This window comes from Ceratotherium simum, chromosome 30 (genome assembly GCF_057802395.1).
Source record: "Ceratotherium simum simum isolate JZ-2026a chromosome 30, ASM5780239v1, whole genome shotgun sequence".
NCBI classification, from domain to species: Eukaryota; Metazoa; Chordata; class Mammalia; order Perissodactyla; family Rhinocerotidae; genus Ceratotherium; species Ceratotherium simum.
The window spans coordinates 19413693-19437987 of record NC_141929.1 but is presented as its reverse complement, the minus strand read 5'-3'; the positions used below and the strand labels follow the sequence as shown (position 1 = coordinate 19437987).

The 24295-nt window shown below is 51.8% G+C and overlaps 2 protein-coding genes across 2 annotated transcripts; both read right to left on the bottom strand.

Annotated features, from left to right (window-relative positions):
- Positions 1 to 1291: 1291 nt before the first annotated feature.
- Positions 1292 to 5679, bottom strand: LOC101397587 (dipeptidase 3). The gene is made up of 10 exons (XM_004431754.3): positions 5217 to 5679; positions 4791 to 4917; positions 4179 to 4308; positions 3948 to 4089; positions 3628 to 3697; positions 3341 to 3517; positions 2955 to 3039; positions 2352 to 2427; positions 1726 to 1861; positions 1292 to 1631 (listed from the first exon to the last, which is right to left on the bottom strand). Exons 1-10 carry the CDS (start codon positions 5510 to 5512, stop codon positions 1398 to 1400), a joined length of 1473 nt encoding a protein of 490 aa, XP_004431811.3. The 5' UTR covers positions 5513 to 5679; the 3' UTR covers positions 1292 to 1397.
- A 5664-nt stretch (positions 5680 to 11343) lies between these two features.
- On the bottom strand, positions 11344 to 16070 carry LOC101402709 (dipeptidase 2). The gene is made up of 10 exons (XM_004431858.3): positions 15580 to 16070; positions 15121 to 15247; positions 14678 to 14807; positions 14452 to 14593; positions 14085 to 14154; positions 13791 to 13967; positions 13325 to 13409; positions 12591 to 12666; positions 11796 to 11931; positions 11344 to 11701 (listed from the first exon to the last, which is right to left on the bottom strand). Exons 1-10 carry the CDS (start codon positions 15816 to 15818, stop codon positions 11444 to 11446), a joined length of 1440 nt encoding a protein of 479 aa, XP_004431915.2. The 5' UTR covers positions 15819 to 16070; the 3' UTR covers positions 11344 to 11443.
- Between the last annotated feature and the right edge of the window lie 8225 nt (positions 16071 to 24295).

Here is a 24295-nt window from a genome sequence, read left to right as displayed (position 1 = left end):
GCTACGCCACAGGGCCGGCCCCAGACATTGTGGTATTGATACTACAATAAACAACTAGTCCATATAAGTGGAAAAGAATTCGAAAATAGACCCACACATATATAGACATGATTTATAACACAGGTGGCACTGTAGTCTCTCTTTCTCCCCATTTCAAGTTCCCATGGAAGGAACTTAGATCTGGCTCTGGCCCACCCTTGTGGATCAGGAGAGTAAAGTGGCCAAAGACGGAAGGTCTGTACATAAGCCAAGAAGATGGCACTACTTTCCTTTTTTTTTTCAAGTTTTTTTTTTTTCTTTTGAAGACTTGATATTTCCCCCTCCATTAAAAAATCAGAGGACCTTAACTGAAAAATCTAAAGTCTTTACAAACTTTATCTCTTGATATTTCCAAAGTTACTGTTTATTCTATAAATGGTATCAGCTTCTTAAAAAAACAAATTTAGGGGCCGGCCCGGTGGTGCAAGCAGTTAAGTGCGCGTGCTCTGCTGCGGCGGCCCGGGATTCGCTGGTTCAGATCCCGAGTGCACACCAATGCACCGCTTGTCAAGCCATGCTGTGGCGGTGTCCCATATAAAGTGGAGGAAGATGGGCATGGATGTTAGCCCAGGGCCAGTCTTCCTCAGCAAAAAGAGGAGGATTGGCAGATGTTAGCTCAGGGCCGATCTTCCTCACAAAACATAAAAACAAAAATTTATTTCATTTAGCATAATACCCTCAATGTCACCTCAATTCAAAAAAAAAAAAAATTTAAACCTTTCAGAGAGAAACTGGGAATGCACCCACCTTCACTTTCTGTGATGGGATAGACACTGAATTGGATTCCTTTGTGCTCTTCTGTGGGCTCAGGCTTTTTTTTTTTTTTTTTTTTGTGAGGAGATCAGCCCTGTGCTAACATCTGCCAATCCTCCTCTTTTTGCTGAGGAAGATTGGCCCTGGGCTAACATCTGTGCCCATCTTCCTCCACTTTATATGGGACGCCGCCACAGCATGGCTTGACAAGCAGTGCGTTGGTGCGCGCCTAGGATCTGAACCCGTGAACCCCGGGCCAACGCAGCAGAGGTCGGGCACTTAACCGCTTTTGCCACCAGGCCGGCCCCTGGGCTCAGGCTTTTAGCATAAGAATATGGTGATATGTCTCTGCCCTTCCTGAGAGAAAGCAAGCTGGAGGCCAATGGGAAACACTCACCTTGAGCAGTTGGGGCTAGACCACAAGACCCCTCACCAACCAAGAGCCCACCAGACTCCCTCCCCCTGTGAAGAAAGAAGGACACTCACACCTGGCTCCATGCTCAAAATGTTTATTCTCAGCATATGCTTGTGCCTGGATGACTAGGAGGGGGACTTTGTGAGACTTTGCCACAGTGACCTCTGGAGGACTGCCCAGGTCACCAGACTCACAGAATGAAGACTGAGAAGGTGGCAGCAGCCATGAGGCCTAGAATGAGGTGTGGGGAGGCTTTTGAGGGTGTCTGGAGAACCTGATTGGTTGGCCACTTGGTCGCCTCCAGGTGTGTGGTCAGATGTTCACTCTGAGGCTGAGATAGGAGGTGGGAGTGGCAGGACCTGCCCACCTGCCGGTCTGGAAACTCATCCTCCACAGGGCTCTGCCCACTGTTTTCCTCTCTCACCTGGGGGTGGGAGTCAGCAGTCAGTGGCTCCCACAGAGCCCCCCTCACCTGCTCCAACAACTGAACCATCCTTTTGCCCAGCCCAGCATAATACCTGTTCCACTTGTCTGAAGACCCGCAGCAGATTTCCACGAAGGACACCCTGGAGCTCTTCCTCACTCCAGCCACGCCTCAGCAACTCTTCTATCAGTACCGGGTATGTGGACACGTCCTCCAGCCCCTGAGGGAACCTGTGTAGCCGCCAGCCGGCCAGCTGTGGGACCTCAGCCCTGATCCTGGTCTAGGACCCACTGTCCCACCAGCCCCCGTCACATATGGGAAATTGAAGGCCATGTTCTTTAGGCTACTGAATGCAACTTTGGAAGCTCCTTGAAGACTGGGCTTCTGCAGCATCTACCTGCTGAGCAGATGATCAACCCACAACAGATCTGCTAGGCTGGGAGTGGAGCATGTGCTGGGCAGACGAGCTCTGCCCTGGGGGAGGGGAGTACTTAACGAGTGTGATGACCTGGAGTGGGAGTGGGTCCACTGGGCCATAGAAGGGACAGGGAGAGCCCAGGTAACAGGCCCTGGAAGTGGGGAGATATCATGTGGGCTAGAAGACCAGAGCCTGTGGTCAAGGCCTAAAGGATGGGAGGACCACAGGATGGGGAACTGAGACTGAAGGACTGTACTCCCTGGTGTACCCTTGCCCAAGAAAAATCCCAGGCAAACACTCACCGGCCAGACCCATCATAATTTCCGCCAATCCCGATGAACTCTGATCCAATGACTGCCCTGATGTAGTCAAAGTGATCTAGGGGGGTGGGGATTAGTGACAGGCAGCTCTAGGCTGGAGTTAGACCCTGAGACCAGCCGTGGTCTGGGGAAGCTCAGCCCTGGCCAATTCCCTTTCCCACAGCACTCCAGGCCATAGCAGCTGACTCCACAGAACTCCTAGCCAGTTGTGAGTTCTGAAGTGGCTACAGGCTGGACATTGGACCTAGAGTGGACCTCAGAGCCGCCCCTTTGGACCTTTTCCTGCCCAGGAGTCACTCTGCCTCTGGGTTCCTTGAGGGCCTGGTTGGGGCTCTGCGTGTCCCGTCCAGAGATGTGGGAGCAACAGTGAGACTCAGAGGCAGAGGCAGTTGCCGCCCTCAAACCCATTAGCATTGACTGTGGCCCCAGATCTGGGTGGTAGTGAAGAGCTGCGTCTGCTCCCCTGGGTCGTTGGCAGGTCTGCCCATTGCCCAACAGGTGTGCTGGACTGCTGGAGCTGGCCTGAGGGCCCCAGCAGCCACAGGCCCAACCTAGAACCACCCAAGGAGTTAAAGTGGGGCTCACCTGCCACAGTGGACACATTAGCAAACAGGTTGCACTGCAGCACCCCCATGGACAGCGTCACCATCACAATGCCACCATTCTTCTTCTACAGGGATAAACAGATGGACACTCAGCTTGGCCATTCTGGCCTAATGACCTGCCTCCTGTGCCCTGGGGGTCCTGGTAGGACAGTGCTCAGTCCTGGCTTCAGGGGTTGGAAGAGGCCTTTCTGGGTTTGTGGGTCCGTGGGTGGAACTGATTTGGCCTTGAGTTTCAGAGATGGGGAGGGTTAACCAGCCTTAGATCCAAGGGTAAGTGAGGCCTAGGCTGGTAGCTTTGTTCAGGATCAAGAATCTTTGCACGAAGCATGCAAAGCCCTGGGTTTGAGGGCTGGGGTGGCCACTCACCAGAAGTTGCAGGATGTCATCGGGAACATTCAGCAAATTGTCGCACACAGCCCTGGCAGCTGAGTGGGAGAAGATCACAGGAGCCCTTGACACCTTCAGGGCTCGCCGTGCCAAGGTGTCTGACGCATAGGACAAGTCCACCATCATGCCCAGGCGGTTCATTTCCCCTATCACCTTCTGCAGGGACAGTTTTGGGGTTTTTTTGTTTGGCAGGGTCTCAGGGACACATGTGTGTACACATATCTGTAGGGAACGGGCAGGGTAGGATATGGAACAGGACTCCTCACCTCACCAAAGCTTGTCAACCCGCTGACGTTGGTGTAGATGTGGTATTTAAACTTGGTGGAACTCTCTGCCCTGCAGAACAGCCAGGGGAGAGGAATCTAGTGGGCCACACCTTGGCCATCAGAGCCTGGGGGCTCTGCAGTCCCTCTGTTTGTCCATCCATCCCACCTCCACAGGGTGAGGGGGCATGCCGGCTGCTCCCTGGGAGTGTGAGACCTGCTGGGAGTCCAGCCTCCCTCTGTGGACCCCTCTGTCCTCACCTCTTTGGCAGTTTCCCCACCATGCCATCTATCATTCCACCCTGGCCAGATGCTATGCTCACCACGGTGTGCTGCAGGCGAAGGTGAGTGTCAGGTAGCGCACTCCCAGCAGATAGTAACTGCGCAGCACAGAGAGACTGCTGTCCAGTGAATGACCGCCCTCTACACCAATGAGGCAAGCCAGCTTTTGCGTGCTGTTCAGACCTAGAAAAGGGTAAATAATCAAGTGGTCAGGGCCTAGGGCCAGAACCACCAGAGTGAGCCCCTGACTATCCCCCCATTTGCTAGCCCACCTTCGGCTGAGGTCACAAGCTCCAGTTCAGAGTAGGAGGCACACATGCGATGAATGAGGTCAATCTGTTCCAGTGTGAGGCGCACGGCATCCTGGTCCTGGGTCTGGCATGGAGCATAGGCTGACCAGAACTAGAGGTAAACCCGGGGATCCAGAATGAGATTAGGGTGGTCTCCAATGCCCTTGGCCTGCCACTCCTCCTCAGCCCCCAAGGTACTCCTTTGGGTCAATAGTCCCAAGTGAGGCACTACATGACCCCATGCTACCTTGATGACTATTAAGCTTGCTGCCAGCAGCCAATCTGTGGACTTGTGACACATCATCCCCTGCTGTTTGTCCATGTGCTACTATGTGAAGGCCCCAAGGGCAATCCACCTTGTCCTTTGTGGTTCCAGCAGCCCCCACACTCACCAGGGATCTTCTGGTCACTTTGTGTGTGTCTCCACAGAACCTGGGCACCCATGTGGCTGGCCTGTCTTGGCCTCCAACCACATGATGGCACATTGCATGTCCTATGATACCTAGTCACCCAAAGGCCTGCCTACCCAGGTTTCTGTGGCCCCAACATTTCTCAGCAGCCACACTGATGGCACCTTGTGTGTCCCTGTGGTACCTGAGCACCCACGAGGCCATCCCTAAGCTTGTCCAGGCTGGTCTGGCCGCGACTGAAATTACGCAGGTTAACATCTTGCAGCCTGTTCTGGAAAAGCTGTCTCAGGAGCAGGGGCAGGTGGTTGTGGCTGTGGGTGTCAAGATAAGGTTAGAGTGGGTACACAGCCTCCAGGTCAGGCAGGACATGTCAACATGCCCAGGCCTGGCTTATCCCACCCCACTTTCCCACATCACACAGATAATATGGAGACCTCCTGAGGTACAGCTTTGGGTGGGGGTAGGGTGTCCACCAGGAACTGGGTAACGGGAGGAGGGGACCCATGGGTGATGTGAGGGGGCCTCCTCACTAGCCCTGCATGCTCAGGATCCCCTTCCCTACCTAGGGGTGAGTTGAACCCCCACCTGCCCCCACACCGCACCTACGCACCCATCCACGAGCGGGAAGTCGCGCATCAGGGCGTGCGCGCGCTCCCGCAGACTCCAGACACTGGGAGTGCCTGGCGTGGCCCGGGCGGTGGGGGTGCCTGGCGTGGTCGGGGCGCTAGGGGTGTCCTGCGCTGTCGGGGCGCTAGAGTTTCCAGGCGCTGTCGGGGCGCCGGGGGCTCCCGGCGTGGTCTGAGCGCGGGTTACCGGCCGCGGCAGCAGCAGCGACAGCAGGAGCAGCAGACGCAGCGGAGGCCGCCAGCCGAGCGCGCGGAGACCTTCGAGGACCACGGGCCGCATGCTTCGCAGGACCTGGCAGGCCGGCTAAAGGGGCCGGTCTCGAGAGCCTGAAACAAGCGGGCAAGGGGCAGAGGGGGACGATGGGGTCCCGACCGTCGATTTAGATGACCTAGCGGCGCAGCCTCGTGAGGGAGCTGGAATCAGGACGCTGGAACAGACGCGCAGGTATCCGCAACGCCGAAGCGCAGCGTTGCCGCCAGGAGGCGACACAGCCCTCCCGCCCCCAACAAAGAGGGCGCTCCCGGGGGCAGGCCGGCCTCTGCCGCGAGCGCCCACTAGCGACGCATCGCGGACTCCGTCCGCCCCTGCTCCTGGCCCTGCACCTACCGCTTTCCTGGGCTCCGTGGCCCGACAGACAGACTGGGGAAGGAGGGCAGTGGGGGAACTGGGAGGGACCAAGGAATTTTCTTAATCTCACCCATAGCCAGACAGGTCGCAGGTCCATGTGGCGTTTTAGTTGCAGGGATGTGCCCCACCCTCCAACAGGTGAAATATTCCGTGAAATTTTAAGCCCTGACTCAGAAGAGTGAATTAGATCTATATGTTTTGACTGACAGAAAAAAGATTCCCTATATATTTTTTAATAAAAATGAAATTAAGAACAATATTTATGGGAGACCATTTTGTTTTAGCATCTAGTATTGAAATTTTGCTTCTGTACATATGTGAATATACCCACAAAAAAAGACTAGAGGGGTATACATACTAAACATTAGTTAATAGTAGCCATCTCAGGAAGGGGGTTACCTTCTCCCTGGTCAATTTATGTCTCATCTTTTTCTGTAATATGGTCATCCTGGCTGAGGGAAGTGTGGGTAGTGCTGGTGAGGGCTGGCCAGGGTGCTAAGAGGTTAGTGGAGGCACCAGAGCAGTAGCTGAGGCTTGAAAGCATGGGGCCTGGATTGGGCAGGGGAGTGGAGAGGGCATCCCAGGTTGGCCAATAGGGCAAGGTTTGGGCAGGATGACTGTGCTGTGGGGGAGGAGCTTGAAGATCCTCCAAGGCATGGAGTAGGGGGACAAGGTCAGGTTAGGGCCCTTGGTGCTAAGAGCATGAGGGGCTTGGTCTGACACATGACTTCACCTGGGGCAAAAACCCTCTTTCAAGATAAGATGGTTTCCAGGCTGACGAGAGGTCTGAACAGTATAATTCATGGTTTTTCTGATATGGTTTTCTTCAGAAAAAGCCCTGGTTTAGGGGTAATTGATCTCAGAACTGCATTTGGGTGGTGTCTGAGCATCCTGGGGTTGCACCAGGTCCTACCAGGCTGAGAGGGGCCTACAACACAGACTGAACTCTGAGTTGTCCCCCCCTTTTACATCTGCATCTGTTTCCTATGCTTCCTGGGCTCCCTGATAAGTGGACCTCCCCTCTGGGCACCAGAAGAAGGGCCTTGGCCTCTGGTAACCACTGCCCATTGATGCCCACTTCTCCTGCGTTGGGGTTAAGGACCAGTATGACCCAGCTGCCTCCAGCTTTGGCTTTCTCAGGAAGGGCAGAGAGAGAGAGAGAGAGAGAAAGAATGTTTATTCTGGTCTCTCATACACCTAAGCTGACCTGCCACGAAGGTCTTCATTTAAGTGATGTTAAACAACGTAATGAATAGTGACTTTGCTAATAGTTTATCAAAAGTGCAGAAGCATTGCACAAACAGCTGTTTCCTACATTAGTTTTAGATGAAAGCAGAGGGCATAATGTTTATAGTTAATTTTTAAAATATTATCCCATAATACATAAACACAGTTTCAAATGTCTGGTTTTGGTTGACTGAGTAAATCAAAGTTACACTCCTCCAGACAACAACTAGCAACGTTGGGCAAAATATAAAAATGATCTCTTTGAAGGCATCAGAGAGTTAACGAGATATTGAAAAATTACTTGGTGAGGACCCAGGTAGGGTGAAAACCCAGAGATGGGTCTAGCCTTTGGGCTCTTTCTTCCACTAGGGGCTTGTGGAGCTAAGCAGACAGATTAGCATCCATCAAGGTAAGGGAGCACCCTGATGAACACTTAGTTTTTTTTTTTTTTTTGCTGAGGAAGATTTGCCCTGAGCCAACATCCACTGCCAATCCTCCTCTTTTTTTTTGCTTGAGGAAGATTAGCCCTCCTGAGCTAACATCTGTGCCAGTCTGCCTCTATTTTGTATGTGGGACACTGCCACAGCATGACTGGTGAGTGGAGTAGGTCTGTGCCCGGGATCTGAACCTGCAAACACGGACCGCAGAAGCGGAGCGCGCGGAACTTTAGCCACTCGGCCATGGGGCTGGGCTGAACACTTAGTTTTGAGTTGGAACACAAAAGAATACATACACCCTAGGAGAAAGGGTGAATCAGGCCTGCAGCAATCCTGGTTATTAAGCAATTCTCCGTCAACTCCAGATCCAGCCTTTTAGTCTCTGCTCTGTGAAGTTGGGGCTCGAACTCTTGAGACCACATTTCCTAGATGCCTAGCTGGCTTCCTGTTACATTCTGCCAGTAGAAGTCACCACAGGGAATTGAAAGGCAAGAGGAGAAAAGAGAAATGTCTTTCCCGTTTTTCACGTTCCTATCAGTGCTGCTGCACAGTGGCAGTTGGCTGCAGTCTCTAACCTCTTCTGGCTGTCATAGAGCAGCCTTGCCATGCCCGTATAGAACACCTGCACCAGCTGAGCAGAGCCCTGTTCTCAGAAGTCTGAGCCTTAGCAACACAAGGCCCTCCTCTCAGCTCCTATCTTCTAGTAACTCCCACCTCTTCCTGTTTTTTCCTAAATGGACTCTGAGCTGGATCAGCTCAGCTTGGAAGGATCTGAAATGGGATTAAGGTGATCTCAGAGTGCTACTAAATTGATCCAAAAGGAGTCAAGAAAGGAGAGAACCAGTGAAACCAATAGAAAGCACCATTAGAACTTTCTGAGTAACAGTGCAGAGCCCAGCCAACTTGGAGCCTGAGGCCAGAGGAAAAAAATATGCCACTAAATACATTTTTAATGTATTTTTTAATGGTTAACTTTTCCAGAACATTAACATAGTTGAAAAATATTAAAGAACTGAAAAGTAGGTGTATTAAAACTCACAACATTATGTTTCCTTATTTTATTTTATTTTTGTGAGGAAGATCAGTCCTGAGCTAACATCCACGCCAATCTTCCTCTTTTTTTGCTGAGGAAGACCAGCCCTGAGCTAAATCTATTGCCAATCCTCCTCCTTTTTTTCCCCTTTCTCCCCAAAGCCCCAGTAGATAGTTGTATGTCATAGCTGCACATCCTTCTAGTTGCTGTATGTGGGACGCGGCCTCAGCATGGCGGGACAAGCGGCGCATCGGTACGCACCCGGGATCCGAACCCGGGCTGCAAGTAGCGGAGCACGCGCACTTAACCGCTAAGCCACGGGGCCGGCCCCTCCATATTTTATTTATACCCAAACCAGAATTATAATTTTACTTTCCTGGCTTTAATGAAGAAAACTCATGAATAATATTTTCAAAACCTACTTCTTTGCTTAGCTCATTTTCTATTGAGAGATTGCATGTTTGACAATTTCTCTTGAGCAAGTGATGATCTTAATTTTTAAATAACTGCAGCTTGCTGAAACTTCTTTTACAGCATGCCACTGTGAGTGGCATAGTTAAATTTTTTTCAAGGCTATTTCCAAATTTGGGTAAGATTCCACTAAGCAAAATTCGTGAACCAATTTTAGAATATCCAAACACAATGCTGATTTTATATTAAAAAGCATCAGTATTGCGTGTTTCTTAAAACTATTTCAGATGGAATTTCTACAGAACTTAAAATTTCAGAATATGTAAAGAGCCAAGTCAGTGGCAGCTTTTGACAAATCAGATGTATTCATAGAACATAACTTTTCTCCAGTTAAAAATTCAACATCTGGGGCTGGCCCAATGGTGTAGTGGTTAAGTTTGCATGTTCCACTTTGGCAGCCTGGAGTTTGCAGGTTTGGATCCCAGGCGCAGACCTACACATTGCTCATCAAGCCATGTGGTGGCAGTGTCCCACATACAAAACAGAGGAAGATTGGCACAGATGTTAGCTCAGGGCCAAGCTTCCTCACCAAAAAAAAAAAAAAAAATTCAACATCTGGACTCTTTGTTTAAATTTTCGTACCTCCATTTCAAATGTGAAATTAGGGGGTCTATAATCTCCTTAATTTCCTTAATTTGATATGTACTTTATCATATAATAATTTATATTCTCATTAGGTGATTTGTATATTTCCAATTTCTCTCTCTGCTTTTGTTGGTCTGAAAATGATTTATTTTCCTTCATTTTTTTTTTAAAGATTTTATTTGTTTATTTTTTCCCCTCAAAGCCCCAGTAGATAGTTGTATGTCATAGCTGCACATCCTTCTAGTTGCTGTATGTGGGACTCCGCCTCAGCATGGCTGGAGAAGCAGTGCCTCAGGGCGTGCCCGGGATCCGAACCCAGGCCACCAGCAGTGGAGCACGCGCACTTAACCGCCAAGCCACGGGGCTGGCCCTATTCTCCTTCATTTTTGAAGAATGTTTTCACTGTGCACAGAAGTTACCATTGGTAGTTACTTTCCTTCATCAGGTTAAAGATATTCCACTGCAGCAGATTTCCATTATTTCTGTTGAAAATTCAGTTGTCAGTTTCATTGTTGTTTCTAAGTTAATGTGATTTTTAAAAACATGACTGCTTCCCCCCCCCAAAGCCCCAGTAGCTAGTTGTATGTCATAGTTGCACATCCTTCTACTTGCTGTATGTGGGACACCCGAAGCCGGGCCGCCAGCAGCGGAGCGCACGCACTTAACCGCTAAACCACGGGGCCGGCCCCAAAATATGACTGCTTTTAAGAAAATCTTTTGGGCCGGCCCCGTGGCTTAGCGGTTGGGTGCGTGCGCTCCGCTGCTGGCGGCCCAGGTTCGGATCCTGGGTGCGCGCCGGCACACCGCTCCTCCGGCCATGCTGAGGCCGTGTCCCACATGCAGCAGCTAGAAGGATGTGCAGCTGTGACAGACAACTATCTACTGGGACTTTGGGGGAAAAATAAATAAAATCTTTAAAAAAAAAAAAGAAAATCTTTTGTCTTTGACTCCTTGAAATTTGACTTTGAAATGCACAGTTTGGAGTTATTATGAATAGTACTGCTATAAGTATTATTTTGTATGCCTTTTAGGGAATATATGTATACATTCTTCTTGGATGTATACCTGGGGTGAAATTGCTCAGTCATGGGATATGCATAGACTATTAGTATTAACTATTATTTTTATTAGCTATTATCTATTATTATCATGTTATTTATTATTATTAGCTGTCATTATTAACTCTTAATGTATTAACTCTTAATTTTGGCTATTATTAGTGCAGTTGTTATTACCATTAATGTCCTGGGGTAAGAAGGAGTGGTTGTCTAAGTAGCCTGTGCCTCTCAGAGAGGAAGTCTCACAGAGGGATTGGGCCCACATCCAGGGCAGTGCAGCCATTGGAGGCCCACGGTCCATTATGTGGCCTGACATTCTGGGCTCTGTCCAAATAGGAACAAAGATCATTTTTGATCCAGGCATGTTCCTTCTTGGGAATTTGAACCAGACGTCCCTGAAAGATCCCCAGGTGGTAGTCAGTGGGTCAGGATGTGGATTGAGGTAAGCTACTCAGAGGAACCCAGAGTAGCATCCACCCTCCCGCAGCCAGAGCTACCCACTGTCTTCTTCTAGTGCTGGGCCCAACCATCTGGGTTTCCCCAGGCCACTGCCAGCAGATCTTCCTTGAGTAACTCATGGCTGAACTGCAGGGTCCCCCACCAACCCCAACATTGTGAGCCTGCACCACCAGACCCCACCACAGAGAAGGACCCGCATGCCTGGTTCCATGTCTAAAACATTTATTTTCGGGAAATGTTTGAGCCTGCACAACAGGGGAACTTTGTGGGGTGTCCATGGCTGCCAAAGTGACATCTGGCAGGATTAAGTGAGTCACCAGAACCACAGAATAAGGACTGGGAAGGCAGCAATAACAGTCAGGCCTGGGGCCATGTCGGGGGAGGATTTTGAGAATGACTTCTTAGGTAATAACTTGGGTGTCCAATGCGTCGGAGTCTCGGTTAATTTCTGGTCCAGAGTCAGATACTGTCTCTGATGCAGATGCGGGAGGACAGAGCGGCAAGAGCTGCCCAGCTGCTCATCCGGGAACTCGTCCTCCAAGGGCCTTTGCCTCTTGTTTTCCTCCCGTACCTTGAGGTGGCAGTCGGTGGTCAGCAGCTCCCACAGCTCCCCCCAACACACCTGCTCAGCCCCCTGAGCTACTCTTTTGCCCAGCCCAGCATACCTGTTCTACCTCTTCGAAGACCCGCAGCAGATTTCCACGAAGGACACCCTGAAGCTCTTCCTCAGTCCAGCCACGACTAAGCAACTCTTCTATCAGTACCGGGTATGTGGACACGTCCTCCAGTCCCTGAGGAAACCTGTGTGGCCACCAGCCAGCCAGCTGTTGGGCCCCAGACCTGTTCCTTGGTCCTGACTCAGAACCACAGCCCTATGTGTCCAGGGTCCACTGAACCCCAGCCCTGGTCAGATATGGGAAATGGAGACTTGGAGAAAATATATGATTCACCACTGCTCTTCATCCTTCAGAAGGAGGCCCCGAGATGACCTTGAATATTCATCAAAACTCACTGAATTATACCTTAATATCTATGCCTTTCACAGAATGCAGAATTTCCCTCCATTTATAAAAAGAAGAAAAGCTTTTTAAGAACTGTGTTGACCCCCTGCATGCACAGACCCAGTTGCAGGCGGAGAAGATGGTCAGACCTTGCAAAGAGTCTGCTCAGAGGCAGTGGATCTGCTGACACTGGGGGTGGGTACACGCGCTGAGCAGAGGAGCTCTGTCTGCTGGCTTAGCCAAATATGATGACTTAGAGTGGGGCCAATGGGCCACAGACAGATGGGAGAGCCCAGGAAACAGACCCTGGGAGTGGGGAGATGCCAGGTGGGCCAATAGACCTGAGGCTGTGGTCAAGATCTAAAGGCCATGAGGATCACAATGTGGTGGGCACAGTGACTGTGAAGGTCCCACTGCTGCATGGCCAGCTCCAGACAAGCGACGGGGAGAAGCACTTACCGGCCGGCCCCATCATAATCTCCGCCAATCCCAATGAACTTGGATCCAATGACTTTCCTGATGTGGTCGAAGTGATCTGGGGGATGGAGAGTTAGCAGCGTGGGGCTTCCAGGGCAGGGGTTGGGGTGGGGACTGGACTCTGCTGATTCCCTTTCTTGCAGCCCGTAGGCCAGGCAGGCCAATTCCTTCATGGCCTGGCACCCAGTATGCCAACTTGAGGGCCCTGAGGTTTGACTTCAACTGATCCCAACTGGTTCCAGACTGGACTTCAGATTTGCAGTGGACTCCAGAGCCACCCATTTGGGCCATTTCCCATCCAGGATTCACCGTGCCTCCAGTATCCTTGAAAACCCGTGGGGGCTCCTTTCCATGGGGGTGGAGGATGAGAGAGGGACAAAGAGTACAACTGACAAAGACCCTAGAGACCTATGGGGCTGCCCAGTCCCTTGGCCACAGGCAGGGGCAGGGTGCTTTGGGAGCCTCGGCAGACGCACAGATGGTTGGCACCCAGGCTCTGTGTCTGACTGCCTCCCTATACCCATCAATATCACAGTATTGACTCTGTGGCTCCAGTTCCATGTGGCACCAAGGTGCTGTGTACTGTCCATTATTGGGTTTTGGGGAGCTGTGCCTACTGCCAATGGATGGGTCAAACCACTGGAGCTGTTCTGAGGTCCCCTCCAAAGCTTCAGGTCCAAATGAGAGCTGTTCACAGAGCCCAGGGTGGGGCTTACCTGCCACAGTGGACACGTTGGCTTGCAGGTTGCACTGCAGCACCCCCACAGACAATGACACCATCACGATGCCACCATTCTTCTTCTGCAGGAGTGAACAAATGGACACTCAGCTTGGCCCCCCAGCACAACTACCTGCCTGTTCACCCTCTGGGCCCCTGTGGGGAAGGTGTTCAGCCCTGGCTTTGAGGTCAGAGGAGACTTCACCTCTCTGGGTTTGTGGGAATGGAGGCTTCTCAGCCCTGGTTTGGGTGGTGTCTTAGCCCTAGGCTTGAGGGTTTAGAGGTGTATTTACCACCTAGAACCCTACCTAGGGTTCAAGAGTTCAGGGGCTGTAGACTGTGGGTTTGTGGGGCAAAAGATGTTCAGACAGGGTTTGAGAAAGTTGAGGGACTGGGGGCTCAAGTTCAAGGGCTCCTGGTTTGAACCTCTTGCTTTAGGTTTGAGGGCCAGGGCAGTGTCTCACCAGAAGCTGCAGAATATCATCAGGAACATTCCGAGCGTTCTTGCATACACCCCGGGCAGCTGAGTGAGAGAAGATCACAGGTGCCCGTGACACTTCCAGGGCCCGCCGTGCCACGGCATCTGAGACATGGGACAAGTCTACCATCATGCCCAGGCGGTTCATTTCCACCACCACCTTCTGCAGGGACAGGTTGGGGAGAGGGCATCAGGAGTGCACATGTATAGGTATTTATCTGTAGGGAAGAGGTGGGGCACGTATATGCATGTGGGCAGGGTATGGAACCAGGGTCCTCACCTCACCAAAGCTGGTCAGCCCGCTGACATTGTTGTAGAAGGAGTGGATGCCCTTAGCTGAGCTCTCTGCCCTGCAGGGTGGCCAGGAGGCAGTCTGACTGGTAGCCACGATTTGGCCACAAGAGCCTAGAGGCTCTACCGAACCCTCTATCCCTACAACCCCCTGGAGCAAGAGCAGGGACCCAAGCTGAGCTGTGTCTGGCAGGAGAAGGGCCCTGCTGGGGATCCAGTCTTGCTTTGCGAACCCAGCTCCCCTCCCCACTCCAGGGTCAGTGCCAGATCCCAGGGGTAAAGCTTGGTCTGAGCCCCAGTATGATCTTGGGCAAATCTCTGCCTCAGTGGGCCCATACCATCTGCACTGTGCTCACCAGGGCGTGTTGCAGGTGTGGGTGAGTGTCAGGTAGCGCACACCCAGCACATAGAAGGTACGCAAGATGGAGAGGCTACTGTCCAGCGAGTGGCCACCCTCCACACCAATGAGGCAAGCCAACTTTCGGGTACTGTTCAGAGCTGGGGGCAGGTAGGTCAGGTGATCAGTTTCAGGGGCTAGGGTAGCTCAGTCAAGTTCCTAACACCTCCTACCAGCCCGCCTACCTTTAACCGAGGTCACAAGCTCCAGCTCAGAATAGGAGGCACACATACGGTGGATGAGGTCAATTTGCTCCAGTGTGAGGCGCACTGCATCTCGTTCCTGGGTCTGGCATGGGACGTAGGCTGACCAGAACTAGGAGAAGGACAGGGGTTGGCTTGGGCAGGGGCTGCTTTGGAGTCCCTCCTTTCATAGTCTCCACAGCCAGCACAGCGCCCAGTGGCCCAGAAGTCACATGTAATGCTCAGCTTGTTCCATGGTACCTGGATGTCCACCAAGCTGGCTCATTGTGGCTCCTGCAGCCCCCAGCATCCATGTCATGGCACTTTTTGGGTCACTATGGTAACTGAGTTCCCATGTTACTAACTTGTTGAGGTCTCTAGAACCCCCATATTCCCCCACATTCCCCAGCAGCCATGCTGTGGCACCCCGTGTGTCCCTGTGGTACCTGGGCACCCACGAGACCATCTCTAAGCCTGTCCAGGCTGGTCTGGCCATGGCTGAAATTGTGCAGATTAACATCCTGTAGCCTGTTGTGGTAAAACTGCCTCAGGACCAGGGGCATATCATTGTGGCTGGAGGGAGATCAAGGCAGGCTCACATCAGGAGCAAGTGGGGGGGCTCCTTAGGCCTTGGGATCAGGTAGGACATGTGGCCTGGCCTGGGTGGGGGACAGGGGTGCCCCACTCCACACTGTCACACAGACTATACCAGGATCCCCTGAGGCCTGAGCTAGGGGGTTCCCACCAGGGAGAGGGTGACAGAAGAGGGGAAAGGGCACCCATGAATGATGAGAGAAGCCATCCAGGGGTGGTGTGAGGGAGCCTCCTCCCTAACCCTCCATGCTCAGGACCTCCTCCTCTGCCCAGGGGTGAACTCAGCACCCCCCACCCCTCCACCTACGCACCCGTCCACGAGTGGGAAGTCCCGCATCAGGGCCCGCGCGCGCTCCCGCAGACTTGGAGTGCTGGGGGTGCCTGGCGCTGTCGAGGCCCTGGGGGTGCCCGGCGTGGTTGGGGTGCTGGGGGTGCCCGGAGTGGTCTGAGCGCGGCTTACTGGCCTTGGCAGCAGAGACAGCAGGAGCAGCAGACGCAGCAGAGGGCGCCCGCCGAGCGCACGGGGACCCTCGAGGTCCGCGGGCCGCATGCTGCGCAGGCAGGGGCCGGTCTCGAGAGCCTGAGAGGGGCGGGCAATGGGCCGAGGGCGACGATGGGGTCCGGACAGTCGACTTAGGCCACCTGGCGGCGTGGTCTCGCGAGTGGGTGATGGAGAGTCACAGGACCTTACGACTCGTGCGGGGAGAGCCGCGACGCAGCGCGACCGGCAGGGGGCAGCAAGGCCCTCCGGCCCCCAGCCCCGAGGGCAACCCGGCGGGCTGAGCCGGCCCTCTGTCGTGTGTGCCCACTTGCCTCCCACTGCAGGGTCCCTCTGCCCCTGCCCCTCTCTCTACCCCCACTGCTCCCAGGGTGCGGACCCGGGTTGCTCCGCCCCTGCCCCTAGCTTTGCTCTCCAAGAGAGAGGGCCCCGGGGTGGTTCTCCCAAAGGGTGGCCCTCTGCCCTGTGGCCTCTCCCAAGCACGTCATGTCCCCATCTGCCTGCAGTCTGCCTTCGCCACCCCTAGAGCAGATGCAGATGTCTCTGTGGTCACAGTGCTCTGAGCTCCTGGTTTTCCAGTGCTGGGCCACTTGGGGTAAGCCTAGGGGAGGAGATAATCCCTGAATTGAGGGGTTAACCTTGTGGACTCTGGATTCAGGAAGGGGCCCTCTGTCCCTGATCTTCTCTCTCCCCTACCTTACTTTTCTGCCTGCTTGTCCATCGTCTGGGGACTCCAGCCAGGAACTGGGAACTATCAGGATCCCACCTCTCCCATCTTCCCCAGTTAGCCTCGGAAAATGCTCCCTCCTCAGGAGATGCTACACCTCCCCAGGGCCTGAATGGAGGAACTTTGGGGGATGTAAACTGAGCAACCACCTGGGGAGGGTCAGGAAACATTTACTCAACAGAGCAGGAACCCAGACAGTAGGCTATATGAGTAGAAGGAAATGAAGTAATTTCCAGGGCATCAGAGCCCCCCATCCCAGCAACCTTTCTCCCAGAGCTACTGGCTGACCTGCTGGCCAGCATCCCTCCTACCTCAGTGCAGAAGCCCCGGCTCGCTGAGGTCAGAACTATGGGTCCTAAGGTAAGGCCTGGCACCTGGGTTCTGCGGCCAAACCCGCCTTATCTTGTGGCTCCTGGGGCTCTAGCTCTCCCAGGAAACTTGAGGACTGAGTTCCTCTCCTCGCTCCGCAGGCCCCACCCCATTCCTGGCCTCAGGCCCTCACCCTAGCGGCCTCCTCCAGGAACACCCCCAACCACACACACGCACGCACGCATGCACGCACGCGTGCGCGCGAGCACCCGATGTGCCTTCTCATAGAAGCTCCACCACTGAGAGGCTTCAGGATCTGTGCCTAAACTCCTTCATCCCCACCTTCTCAAGTTTCTACACTAAACCTCTGCACCCCCTGGAGCTGCTCCACCTTTGGAACCTTTCCCAGGTGGCAGGAGTGACTGGCACAGGGTAGTGACCTAAGTCTGAGGACTGGAGACCTTAGACGTCTCCCTAAAAAGAAAATGAGTAAACCTCTTCCAGAGGGACTAGAGGTCCTGGGCTACCCAGGAGGGGAAGGGTCTCAGCTTGTGTATATTTGAGGGACTGTGCACTTGATGTTGCCCCATGCCTGCAGGCCAGGAAGAAGGACAAACCAATGGGGCTGCGCTGGAGGTGGGTCTGCTCCCTTCCTGCTACAGCGGCAGGGTTCTCTAGGCAGCCCCACTGCAGAGCGTGAGTCCCCTAGGGCTCTGCTTCAGAGAACAGTGGGATGTGTCCCTGCCCTGGATGGTTTGGGTGCCCAAACTCGGACCTGGCTCCCTTCCCTCCCCTGCCCGCCTCCCCCTACTGCTGGTCAGCAGCCCCCGCACACACTTTTGCTGCTGGCTGAGTAAGGAGAAGGAAGAGAAACTCTTGGATATGCCGGTTTCCGTGCAAAAAATGTGGGTTTGCGAGATAAAAAGCTTATCTGTTCCACTCTTGACAGCCCCCCAGGAAGTGGGGGGTATAAAGAATGGGGAAGAGGTGAGCAGGAAGTCCAGACAAATAAATAGCAGCTGCTGACAGAGGAATGAGAAGGGAGAATTTAGCATTTTGAGGTTTTTTAGCTTTTCTCCGGGGGCTGGATGTCTAACACCCCAGGGCAAAACTCTACCCCAGCAGAGCCAGGCTGTGTTGAACCAGAGAAGGTGGGCACCATCTCTGTAGAAGACTGGTTAGGCAACAAATTTTCTATAACATTCAGCTTCAGTCCTTAAATAGGCCAGCACTGCTAGCCATGGCCTTGAGGTGACCATACAAAGCCAATCACAGAAACACAGACACCCAGACCCTTATTCACTCAGGGACATGTGAGCACTCACACCCAAGTAGCAAGCAGATTTTAGCTAACAGAGTGGGCTGTCCTGCCCTTAACCTCACCCGAGGCCATCTCTGTGCCCTGCTCTGTGCAGGGGAAATAAGCACACACTAGTGAAGTCCTGTCCTCTAGGAGCCCCTAGTATCAGACAGACCTGGACATAGGGACAATTTAGGGGTAGAGACTATGACAAAATTTATCCAGATGCTGTTGGCAGTGGGCAGAAGTGGAAATAGGGTGAAGCCAGGGAAGCTCAGGGCCTGGCCCCAGAGCTGACCTGAATGTCATCTGTGATGCCTCCTACCCTCTGCCCACCCATCCCCTTTCAGGGCATCTCCAAATCCTGCTGGTTTAACCTCCAAACATCTCCCAGGCAAGTCTCCTCTCCATTCCCACTGCCTTTTCCCCAGAACAGGCCACCTTCATCTCTTACCTCCTCCTAGTCTTCCCACCTCCAGTCCATTCCCCACAGAATAGCCATACCTATCCCTCTTTGAAAAACTCTGATGTCATCCTCTTGCTTAAAGTTCTACTGTGGGGGCCGGCCCCGTGGCTTAGCAGTTAAGTGCGCGCGCTCCGCTATTGGCGGCATGGGTTCAGATCCCGGGCATACACCAACGCACCACTTCTCCAGCCATGCTGAGGCCACGTCCCACATACAGCAACTAGCAGGATGTGCAACTATGACATACAGCTATCCACTGGGGCTTTGGGGAGAAAAAGGGAAAAAAAGGAGGAGGATTGGCAATAGATGTTAGCTAAAGGCTGATCTTCCTCACACACACAAAAATAAATAAATAAAGTTCTTCTGTAGCTTCCCATTGCTCTTAGGATATACCTGAATTCCTTTATTGGCCTTTCAAGTCCTGGGGAGTCTGCTCCCGCCAGCCTCTCCAGTCTCAGCAAATAATGCAAACCCACTTGCCCTCTAAATTCTGGCCACACAAGCCACGCTGCCTACTGCCATAGGGCTTTGGCACATGCTGTCCTCTCAGCCTCCAACTGGTGGAGCTGTTGAGGCAGGGCAGTGCAGGAAATCTTGCCACCAGGGAGGGGTACATGAGTGAGCAGCTTCTTCTAATTCCTCACCTATGTAGTGTTTACATAAATCAAGACCTGCAGAGGAGGCAGTGGTAGAAACAGCCTTTTCCTGGGACCAAACTTACTCTAGTGGCAGAGCCAACCCAACCCCACTGATCTCCAGTGTATTGCAAGAATATGCAGAGAACAAAGAAGTCAGGCTGAGTGATAGCCACACAAGTCACTCACATGCTCATAGTACAGAGGTGGGGTGGAGGCAGCAGCTTCTTCAGTATCCAGCATTGCCCAGGTGATAGTCATCTGCATTCAGGGGTTCTTGGTCCTGGAGACTCATGCTGCCCCTGCTTCTTTCGGGGTGTTGCTCTGGTACTGCTGCCATGATGAGTGACACAATTAAATTCCCAAGAAACAACAGTCTCCACAGCCAAAAGGTAGCCTGGCCACCATAGTCACACATCCTCCAATCGCAAAGCGGGGGCTCCCCTTCCTGAAGTGGCAAACAGCTAGCACATTTTCCTTCCTCAAAAGGCAGCCATTGTTGATCTTGCTAGAAGTGCAGTAAGCACTAAGGCATCTTCGTCTCCTGCTTCCACCCAGCCTTCTCCCTAATCCCCACCTTTCTCTTCCGCACTCTTACCAGCCTCTCCATCCAACATTCCTGGGGCTGCTTTTTGATGGAGATGACTGATGACTTAGGTCCTCTTGTAGCAGGGCTCTGCTTGATTTTAGGCAGTTTGGAGGATCCAGTATACAAAGTCCCCAGAGCAAAGTCATACGTGGTGTCTGACAGGCTTGAAGTGTCTGACTGGGCTGCTTCTGGGACCTGATGTTCTGATGACTTAGATGTGAAGCCCACAGGACTTGGGCCTCTTGTCCTGAGGTTGGTTTGCATGCTGTCCTATGTCCTTGAGGTAGTGCCATCGGCCAGGGGAAGGCTAGATGGCCCGGGGTACAGGAGCTCGACCCAAGAAGGCCTTTCAGGGAGTCCCTGGGATTCAGATGGCACCTCCTGAACTGTGATTTCAGTTGCCTGGTGGGGGGCATATCATGGAGAACTCTGCCAAATCCAAAGCCTCTTTGGTGAATCGTTCTGTCTAAAAACAGGAACATGGGTGAGCCTCTTGGATCACCCAGGTTCAGATTTTGCTGGGACCCCTTTTTCCCCCTCCTCTTCCTGACAGCAGTCTGTAGTGGTTGCCCCTGCTAAAGCTGGCAATGAACTCAGTGAGGTCACGACCACCATATTCTGGCACCTGGCACCACACCTACACACAGTGAGTACTCAACTAGCATTCATTGAAGAGTGAATCCAATAGGAGCTCAGGAGGCTGCTGCCTTCCCTTCCTTCACAGAACAAGGGCATGTGACAAGAGTGACGACACATCAGAGCAGCCAAAGTTACTGAGTGTCCGAAGCTGTGCTACCAGTTAGTAGCACATAGTCCATTCAATCCTCACAATGGCCCACGAGGTGGGTTTTTACCAGCCTCATTTTCTAGGTGAGAAAATTGAGGTTCAGCTAGATGAACTTAACTTTCTCAACCAAGAGCTGGTAGGTGGAGCTGGAATCTGAAAGCAAAATTCCCTTATCCCCAGATTTTTTGCGCTGTGCTCCCTCTGATTCTATGTGCCCTCTGTGACCACTTTGTGGGGCAAAGCAGTTGCCCCAGCTGTATGAATGCCCTTTTTTGGGCTCTGTACCTCTCTGTCTGGAGGCCTCCCTGAATCCAAATCTGGAATGCTGGGCAGGGGAATTCATGAATTTGGGGGCAGCTCATGAGGACAATGGGAGAGTTTGTGGAGGAGAAAAGTACTTAATCTTCTGTTGTCTGGGGCTCTTTAGGACCCCAGGCCAGACCCACCCAGAGTCTTTGTCTCTTTTGGCTCCCTCTCTGCGAGTGCACCAGGCCCTGAGGGGACAGAGCTTTGCAGAATGACTGCCAGCCACTTGGTAAGGCCTGCCCTGTCTGCTTCTGCACATGCCCCCTCACCTTCTGTTCACTTCTGCCAAGCTCGCCAGGGTTGGGCTCAACCAGCCCTGTCTTCAGTAAGGGTTCATGAGATGTAAGGAAGCATCTGGGGAAGACAGTAGTGGTAGGGAAACTAGCCCACTGGCCCTGGGACAGAACCCTCCTTGAATCTGGCTGGGGGGAGGACAGGCGTGGGGAGATCAGATGCTGGGCAGGCAAATGATCACAGTGATGCCCTCCTGGTTAAGTCAGAGGGATTACTTTTTTTTTTTAAGGATATATATTTTTTTATTTTTACTGTTTTTTTGCTGAGGAAGATTGGCCCTGGGCCAACATCTGTGCCCATCTTCCTCTACTTTTTTTTTTTTTTTATATGTGGGATGCCTGCCACAACATGGCTTGATAAGCGGTGCATAGGTCCGCGCCTGGGATCCGAACCTGCAAACCCCGGGCCGCCGAAGCAGAGCAAGCAAACTTAACACTGGGCCAGCTCTCCTTTGACTTCTTTTTTTGTGTGTGAGGAGATCATACCTGTGCTAACATCTGCCAATCCTCCTCTTTTTTTGCTGAGGAAGACTGGCCCTGGGCTAACATCCGTGCCCATCTTCCTCCACCTTACATGGGATGCCGCCACAGCATGGCTTGCCAAGCAGTGCTTCGGTGTGCGCCTGGGATCCGAACCGGCGAACCCCAGGCTGCTGTAGCAGAGTGCGTGCACTTAACTGCTTGTGCCACCGGGCCGGCCCCTCCTTTGACTTCTTGACTTCCAGCTGCTGCCTCTCTCACCAGGAGAGGCCTCCAATTCCCTACATCCATCTGTTTGTCCAAATATCCTTTACTGATCACCCACTGGTGCTGGCTGTTTGCTGGCCCTATTCATTGAGGGGGCTGTACAAGTCTCCAGTTATCTATCACACATGCTGGCATAAGCACACAGAAGGGTGGGCAGTGGGGGCACCGGGTGCCGGGAGCCAGCCCTGACCAAACAAACATTTACTCCACAGCATATGTGATTTCCCATTTAGCCTCAAGTTCGGACTTGCTGTCTCTTTGCTCATCCTGGCCTGCTCATTTCTGAGGCCTATGAGACCTGTCTTCTGCAACAACATGCTGTGCACAGCACACCCTGCCCCAGAGCCCTCCGTGCTTCCTGTTTTTATGCAGGAAGCCTGTCCTCCTCTGCGTGGCTTCCGTGGCTCCCACAAGCTATTTTACCCTGTGAATCTGACCACCTGGGCCCTCACTGATTCTAAATCTGGGTGAACATTAGGCTTCACCTGAGAAACTTTTATTTTTATTTCTTTTAACTTACTAGGGAAAATTTCAGACATATAAAAAAGCAGAGAGAAGAGTATATTGAACCTCTATGTACCCATCCCCCAGCTTCAACAATTATCAACTGATGGTCCATCTCGTTTCATTTATACCTTACCTTCTACAGAATATTTTAAAGCAAATTAGACATTTATTTCATCCATATTTAAGTTTGCATCTCTAAAAGATAAAGTCTCTTTTTAAAATTCTGATCATGGCAGAGGATCCAAATAGACATTTTTCCAAAGAAGACATACAGATGGCCAATAGGTACATGAAAGGGTGCTCAACATCACTAATCATCAGGGAAATACAAATCAAAACCACAATGAAATCACCTCACACCTGTTAGAATGGCTATTATAGGGGCTGGCCCCGTGGCATAGCGGTTAATTGCATGTGCTCCGCTGCTGGAGACCCTGGTCCGGATCCCAGGCGGGCACCAACGCACCGCTTGTCAAGCCATGCTGTGGCAGCGTCCCACATAAAATGGAGGAAGATGGGCACAGATGTTAGCTCAGGGCCAGTCTTCCTCAGCAAAAAAAAAAAAGAGGAGGCTTGGCATGGATGTTAGCTCAGGGCTGATCTTCCTCACACACACACACACAAAATAAAATAAAAAGAATGGCTATTATAAAAAAAAAGAAGGGGCTGGCTCGGTGGCATAGCAGTTAAGTTTGTGTGCATTCTGCTTGGGCAGCCCAGGGTTCACCAGTTCAGATCCCGGGCGTGGACCTACTCACTGCTCATCAAGCCATGCTGAGACAGCTTCCCATATAGAAGAGCTACAACTTACAACTATGATACACAACTATGTACTGGGGCTTTGGGGATAAAAAGGAAAAAAGAGGAAGATTGGCAACAGATGTTAGTGCAGGGCCAATCTTCCTCAAAAAAAAAAAAATTAAAAACCAAAACAAAACAAGAAATAACAAGTGTTGGTGAGAATGTAAAGAAGAGGGAGCGCTGTGCACTGTTGGTGGGACTGTAAATTGGCACAGCCACTTTGGAAAATAATTTGGAGGTTCCTCAAAAACTAAAAGTAAGACTACCATATGATTCAGCAATTCCACTTCTGGGTACTTATCCAAAGAAAATGAAAACACTAACTTGAAAAGATATATGCACCCCCACGTTCATTGCAGCATTATTTACAATAGGCAAGATATGGAAACAACCCAAGTGCCCATCAATGGATGAATGGATAAAGAAAATGTGGTATATGTACAATGGAATATTATTCAGCCATAAAAAAGAAGGAAATTTTGCCATTTGCAAAAATGTGGATGGACCTTGAAGGTATTATGCTAAGTGAAATAAGTCAGACAGAGAAAGACAAATACCACATGATCTCACTTATATATGGAATCTAACAAAAAAATGAGCTCATAGATACAGAGAACAGATTGGTGTTTACCAGAGGTGGGGGGTAGTGGGTGGACAAAAGGGATGAAGGGGGTCAAAAGGTATAAACTTCCAGTTATAAAATAAATAAATCATGGGGATATAACGTACAGCATATTTACTGTAGTTAATAATACTATATGGCATAGTTGAAAGTTGCTGAGAGAGAATCTTAAAAGTACTCATCACAAGGGGCTGGCCCAGTGGCGTAGCGGTTAAGTGTGCACGCTCTGCTTGGGCAGCCCGGCGTTCGCAGGTTCTGATCCCTGGTGTGCACCGACACACCGCTTGTCAAGCCATGCTGTGGCGGTGTCCCATATAAAGTAGAGGAAGATGAGCACGGATATTAGTCCAGGGCCAATCTTCCTCAGCAAAAAGAGTAGGATTGGCATCACATGTTAGCTCAGGGCTAATCTTCCTCACCAAAAAAATAAAAAAAAAGA

What these genes read in the sequence shown, in the direction of transcription:
- LOC101397587 (XM_004431754.3), bottom strand. Translation starts at nt 5,512, where the DNA reads ATGCGGCCCGTGGTCCTCGAAGGTCTCCGCGCGCTCGGCTGGCGGCCT. An exon ending in ATGGCCTCGTGGGTGCTCAG is followed by an intron (nt 4,309 to 4,790) that starts GTACCACAGGGA and finishes GTTTACCTCTAG; the next exon opens with TTCTGGTCAGCCTATGCTCC. An exon ending in TCTTCAGACAAGTGGAACAG is followed by an intron (nt 1,632 to 1,725) that starts GTATTATGCTGG and finishes TCCCACCCCCAG; the next exon opens with GTGAGAGAGGAAAACAGTGG.
- LOC101402709 (XM_004431858.3), bottom strand. Translation starts at nt 15,818, where the DNA reads ATGCGGCCCGCGGACCTCGAGGGTCCCCGTGCGCTCGGCGGGCGCCCT. An exon ending in GCTTGTGACCTCGGTTAAAG is followed by an intron (nt 14,594 to 14,677) that starts GTAGGCGGGCTG and finishes ACCTGCCCCCAG; the next exon opens with CTCTGAACAGTACCCGAAAG. An exon ending in GATTATGATGGGGCCGGCCG is followed by an intron (nt 11,932 to 12,590) that starts GTAAGTGCTTCT and finishes GTGGCCACACAG; the next exon opens with GTTTCCTCAGGGACTGGAGG.